The sequence below is a fragment of the Miscanthus floridulus genome, chromosome 9, assembly GCF_019320115.1.
Source record: "Miscanthus floridulus cultivar M001 chromosome 9, ASM1932011v1, whole genome shotgun sequence".
NCBI lineage: Eukaryota > Viridiplantae > Streptophyta > Magnoliopsida > Poales > Poaceae > Miscanthus > Miscanthus floridulus.
Window position 1 is genome coordinate 904,768 of NC_089588.1, and position 6,831 is coordinate 911,598.

Here is a 6,831-nt window from a genome sequence, read left to right on the forward strand (position 1 = left end):
ATATTTTGTGGTGATACAAAAAATATTAAAGAAGAGGAAAGCTTTTGCCATGTTCACACAAAGCGCAGGAGCCCAGGATGAAATTTTGGTGAGGGACTCGGGAGTAGAGCAGAGAACGCAACCATGCGCTGTGCCGACACCAGCTTAGCTCCGGCCTCTTTCTCTATTTTTGGAATGTAGATAAAAAATATATAAAATGCAACGTTTGGTTTCAAAGTATAGAGATGTAAAAATTGTTTTAGGGGAACAATATTTTTGGCCTATAGTGGATTACATGAGGAGGAAAAGGGAGGGGATGTGGCAAGAGAGTGATTTGTGGCTGCCTTTCATCCGTGCCATCCTGGCGGTCATTGCACCATGCTGGTGCCTCACACCACCCTTCTCCTCCCTCTCTCTAGAGGTTCCCGGCTGCTGCCACCCCACTAGAGCCCTAATATACGTGCGTCTATTTTTTTTTCAAAAACATAGCCATGAGACTACTTTCCTCGTCTACTGCCCATTTTAGCCCTGTGCCCACAACCATGGCTTGTTGCATAGCTCGCACCTCACCATCATCGCTAGGGCTATCGATGGGCCTGTGACCTTCCTCTGCACCAGAGGACAGTCCCAACCATAGTTTTTACGGTGGCATGGCGAGGCGCGGCGACCCACCACCTTCACACCTTTACAGCGTCTATGGCGCGCGGCGTGGCGACGCCATACACACATCAGCGTGGCGAATACATACATTATAGTCTAGGGTATTAGGAAATTATATTGACAAATGGTAATGCAAATGTAGCTTAAAAGGTATAGTCTACAATATTAGCAAATCAAAATAGCAATGTAAATGTAGCACAAAAGAAATAGAACTCTCTCATCTCTCAAACCGGGCTCATTCTTTACAGTTACTGGGCCCAAAACCGGCAATTCGGCTCGGCCCACGCCTCTGCACGGCGCCCGGCCGCACCCAGGTCGCAACGTGGGCCTGGGCCGGCAAAGTGCCGCGGCCGCGCACGCCCGCCTGGGCCGCGAAACGGCCCGGCCACTCTCCGCCGTCGGATCGCATCCGACGGTCGCCCAGCCGTCTCGCCCGAACAAAAAGGCCCAGCCGGCCGCGTCAGCCGAAACCCTAACTCCCATTCTACTCCTCCCCTTCTCTCTCTCAGTCGCGCGGAGCCCGAGCGAGAGCGAGCAGACGACTCGGGGCCGTCGCCGGCCCCCTCGCCGGCGAGCACGCTCCCCAGCGGGTGAGCGCGCCGCCGTCGAGCAGCCTGGCTACGGCGTCCCTTTGGCCAGAGCCCGGCGAGCAGCGTCTCGGGCTCGGTCTCAGAGGGCTCCAATCGGCCACTCGGCCTATACAGGTACCCTCACGGCCTCACCCTCACCCTCACCATCTATTGCGCCTGCCACAGCGCACAAAGGTGCCACAGGACGCCAAATCGGCGCCACGGGGACGCCACGGCGCTATGGCGGACGCCATACACGCTGGAGCCGTGGCGTCGCCGTGGCGAGAGCCAGAAAAAGCCACGGCGATATGGCGACGATATGGCGTCGGTATAGCGATGCCTTAACAACTATGGTCCCAACCCATCCTCAAAACTTCCTCGACCCTAACCCCTAGGAGGGGTATGGAGCAGTGATGCCACAACATGTAGGAACTATAACGAAGGAGCACGATTGAAGGAAGAAGAGAAAAATAGTGTATTTGTTGCCCATGTGTGGTTGTGTAAGGGTGGGGACAAATGGTTGGCCCTATATGTATCAATCTATTGAGTGCTACGAGTTCATCTTTGGCTATCCTGAGTTGTGGTTTTCCATGATCTCCTTGTCACCATCGCCATGACTTCTTTCAAACTTAAGTTTGGTGGATAAGAAGGCTAAGAAGCCCTCACATAGCTTGTGTTCCCAAAAGTGAATAGTTTTGAAGATTTCACTATAAAATTGTGAAATTGTTGTTGAACCTTGGGACTTTTTGTGTGTGTGGAAACCTCATGTTAAAAGGGTTGATTTTAATATTGTAAGTATGATTTTGGTTTTCGAATGTGTGGAAAGTTCATGTTAAAAGGATCGGTTTTACTATTGCAAGTATGAATTTGGGTTTTGGATGTTCATGGTTGAAACAGAAGTCCAAGTCAATTTAGACCGGGAGACATATGATGGGTAATCAACATAGTATGTTAACCAAAGGATGCTAATCAATTAACTCTTCAATATAAGATTGGATTTTGCCCACTTGTAGTGGAATAAAAAAATTTCCTCTAAAACATGTTTAGAAGTTTTCAAAAATTATACAGAAATTGACACATGATTAATGGATCGTTATATTTGAACTACCAATGAAAATGAAGATTGACCATATACTTAGCCTTGGCACATTTAACCCGAAAACCGAAAGAACCGAAACGAAACTGAACCGAAGTGTCGATTTTTCGGTTCTTCAGTTCAATTTTGGTTTTTATACCTAGAAAGTTCGGCTTCGGTTCCCGGGTCCTGAGAACCGAACACCCGAAGGAACCGATCCTCATCAGAAACAAAGAGCAGAGCACAACGTATCCCTGTTGTCTAGATACTGGCAGCCCAATGGTCGAATATGGCCCAAGACCAAGACACACACATACCCCCACTTCCTCAACTGGTTAGCCCAACACCCCGAAACCCAATCTAATCCAGCCTCATAGAGCGATGGCGCGAGTAGGGAGCAACCGTGGGCAGTTCGATGGCACAAGCAGCAGAGCGCGCACGGCACCACAAGGAGGCGGCTGAGACCGCGAGCTACGATCACGGGTAGGCCACGACAAGCAGGTAGCGCGAGCAGGAGGCGGCCACGGCGACTACAAGGCAGCCCCAACGCGGCTCTTTGACAGGAGCGTCCCCGTGCGCGTAGGGACGGGGTCGGGGCTGCTACACGCACGGTGAGAGCGGCGCAGCGTGGCTCCTCAGGCCTCAGTGCACTCCCTCTCTCTCTCTTTCTCTCTCTCTCTCTCTCTCTCTCTTCTCTGTGTCGATCGGTTTGCTCGATTTAAACCGAAAATCAAACCGAGAAACCGGACACCGAACTCACTGGTTCCTTCTTCTGTGACAAGCGGATCGGGTGCTGGATCCTGGGAAATGAAGTTTGTAGAAACCGAAGAAACCGAACCGAACAGTCGGTTAAAACCGGTTGCCCAGCCTGACTATATACTTTACCAAATGTAACACACAAAACCATGATTTCATATTTTCATTATACAAAAGTTGCAAAAGGGCCTCTAGCGTAGTGGTTAGAGCACCTAGTAGCATGTAGCAGGCCTAGGTTCGACTTCCTGTGGGAGCGAATTGAAGTGGTTTGGAATAAAAAAAAATATAACAAATTAGGTTGGGGTTTCCCCTTCTCACATTGGTCAAATTATACAAAAATTGCAATAGAAACAAAGTATTCATAGGAACTAACCCTTTTTCATTTCAGTCTTACTTTGCGTGTATTCATATCATAGAAACCATCAATACTGTATCTGTTTTGAAAACAATTGCAGTTCGCTTGTCAATGTAGCTTAGAAGCTACAACAAGCCAGTTTAAAAAGTTTCAGCATGGTGGGGTGGCTCCTACTGGCGCCCCCCTTCCTTGGGCTCTGCTGTTCACAAACACTATTTTGCTAATCCCCCCCTCTTTTTTGCTCTTTCCCAATTTTTATTCTGATAATAATGAAGTTAACTTTGGCCCTGTAATTTTGTAAGCTTGTACGTATCATCATCGCCTCTACAATCTGATTTTTATTCTGTTATGATTTCTAAATTTTTTTATGTAGGTTTTTACGATTCCGATAACCTTATAGAACATTTTGTGGTGATAAAAAAACGAAAATGCTAGCGCTCGGACGTCCGGACGGACGCCCACGTCCTGACGCCCGTGCTGCACTCCGTTTCCCACGTGCTTGCACTCCACGCTTGTGCTCGTGCCAGCACGCCCCTGCCCATGCCTGTGTTTCGCATGCCCACACAGGCCCACGCCACACGCACCCCAAGACCGCGTACGGGTCATTGCGCCCCCTCCGCATTTCACGTGCATTGCAACATGGGCATCTGGTGTGGATAGACTTATGCTTGCGAGTATTATTACCGATAAAAAAAATGTTAAAAGAAGACTGTGTTATGTCCACACGGAGCCGAGGAGCCCCAGAAGCAATTTTGGTCTGGACCTTGGAAGGAGAGCACGGACGTGTGGGCCGTGAACCAGACGGAGACGCAGATCACGTCACATCTCGCCCACTGGGCCACTCCCAGGCCGGCAAATCCTCTCCTCGAGGGATAATAAGGTCATAAGGATCGACGTCACGTGTGACGGCCATCAACCGGTCGCCGTCTTGTCACGGGAGAATCAGTGCGGTGCCAAAGACAGCTACCACTCCAACTGAGATGACAGCATCGTCGGCGTCATGTGTCACGGGCTCACGGCCATCAACCGGTCGCCGTCGTGTCACGGCCAGAGATCCAGTGCGGTGCCAACGAGTAAAACAGAGTATATGTTGTGTTGTTGGACGAATGGACGACACTCCTGACGTTCGACGACTCTTGAGGTCTCCTTCGTCCAACTTGAATTTCGAAGCGCTTGATATCGCTAACTGTCGCGCCAAAGCCGGCCGGCCGCCGGCCACCGTCTCCGTCGCCGTGCACACGACACGCGATCCGCCTCGCGGTAATCAGCGACAGTGCACACTGACCGACCAGGCAGCCGAGCGCTTAAATAGCGCTAGACGGACGATCGAGATGCGTACGCCCTCCTCGATAGCTATATAGTCACAGACATGGCAGGTTCTTCTTCTAGCTTGTGCTCTCTGCTGCTGCTGCTGGTGGCGGCAGCGGCGGCGGTGCTGTCGTTGCCCTACGCCGCCAACGCCGGCTCGTCGCGCCAACTGACCACCGGCTTCAGCCGTGTCATGCTGAACGAGTCGCAGTTCGTGGTGCAGAAGCCCTACGACCTGCCGCTCAACGAGCGGTACGACCCGTGCGGCGGCGTCCGGCGCTTCTGGGTCTTCGCCACCGACAAGCCCATCAGCGCCACCCGCCCCGGCTACCCGCGCACCGAGATCAAAGTCGACGTACGCCACCTCTCTCCATGTCGGCAGGATTGACTAGCTTGTTGACCCGTCCTGTTCATTTGGCTGATAAGACATGTCTGAAACTGACTAATTTGTTGTGAGAGAAAAATACTGTTCGTTCATTGAAAAAGTACATATTATAAGCCAAGCGAACATGGTTGGATCCCTATGCTAACTCTGCATGCATGCGTTGATCATCAGAAGGTGTACAGCTCCGGGGTGTGGCAGTTCGAGGGCGACGTGTACGTGCCATGGGGCACGTCGGGCGCGTCGGTGATGCAGATCTTCGGCGCGGACAAGCCGCACGCGTCGACGGTGATGCTGCCTGTCTACGACGGCCAGCTCACCTACTACCACAACCTGACCAGGGTGGTTGCAGACCGCGTGTACGACCGGTGGATCCGTCTCAACGTGGTGCACGACGTCGCCGCCGAGAACGTCACCGTGTTCGTCGACGGCGAGAGGAGGCTGGAAGTCCCGGGCCACGGCGGGAAGGAGCACTACTTCAAGTTCGGCGTGTACACGCAGGGGTTCCACAACCATTCGCACCGCATGGAGGCGCACTGGAAGAACGTCGCCATCTACACCAAGCCGTATGCGCGACGGTGACACACGATTGATGGAAACATGGATCCGATGTGTGAACTGTGATGATGGAGGACGTCTCTCAAATGTGTCTCTAGCTAGTGAATAAGAAGCTGAGTAGTGAATAAGAGAAATGTGTCTCATATTTATAACTACAAGCTATACAAAGTTGTAACTGAGTAGTAACTTTAATTGATAACTATAAACTGCACTAAATTATAATTGAGTATACCTATACTTACCTAATAATAAAGAAGCAAAATTTTCCGTCATACTTCTTTTTTTCTGTATCCCTATTCGCTCGGTGTCCGACAGGGTGTCCGTGTGTTTGTTCTGCTTTTTTTTTTCTCATTGCTTCCATACATTTTCACTTGCTTTTTTTTCCCCCTGGTGCTAGGAAAGAACGTCCGAATTCTCAAATCTTACAAGCCGCCGATCTTTTTTTTTTGCATCAACAAAGTCTCGCTCAAGCATGTTGATCTGCAAAATTTCTGCCATACTTTTTTTTTCTGCCTACCCCTTTCCCTATTTTTCTGCCCTATCCGTATCCGTATTCGCTCGGTGTCTGGCAGGGTGTTCGTGTTTTGTTCTTTTTTTTTTCTCATTGCTTCCATACGTTTTCACTTGCCTTTTTCCCCTGGTGCTAGGAAAGAACGTCCGAATTCTCAAATCTTACAGGCCGCCGATCTTTGTTTTTTTTGCATCAACAAAGTCTCGCTCAAACATGTTGATCTATTATTAATGACTTTCCCATCGGTTGAGATGTAACAAACATGTCTTCAAAATAGCATTGTGCTGACTAATCATCAAATCTTTTTAGGACGGTTCCTTACTAAAAAAATATCAGCATTTCTTTGGAATTTTACTCTTTTCCGTGCACGTACAAGTTAGAGCACCGTGTCGAGTTGAAGCATAACGTGAAATCCAACCCTAAGATAAATTGATCACATGATTCGGTCATTGGATAAATCCCCAAAGGTTTCTTGTCTATACGAGTTAGAGTAGTTTGCATACAAAACAAAGCAAAGTTACATTTCAAGATGAATTATAATACGATGCTATATTAAATAAAATTTTCTAAGTCACAAGTCGTTCAAGTACCGCAGCATACAATATATGTCACGTTGCAAAGCACGAGTATGTTTGCTTAAAATATATATCCCGTTGTAACGCACGGGCATGTTTACTA

At 49.4% G+C, this 6,831-nt stretch overlaps 1 protein-coding gene across 1 annotated transcript; it reads left to right on the forward strand.

The window, feature by feature from the left end:
• Positions 1-4,763: 4,763 nt before the first annotated feature.
• On the forward strand, positions 4,764-5,705 carry LOC136481847 (citrate-binding protein-like). Its single transcript, XM_066479126.1, has 2 exons — positions 4,764-5,057; positions 5,259-5,705. The coding sequence occupies exons 1-2, from the start codon at positions 4,764-4,766 to the stop codon at positions 5,664-5,666; spliced, it is 702 nt and encodes a 233-aa protein (XP_066335223.1). The 3' UTR covers positions 5,667-5,705.
• The last annotated feature ends 1,126 nt before the right edge of the window (positions 5,706-6,831 follow it).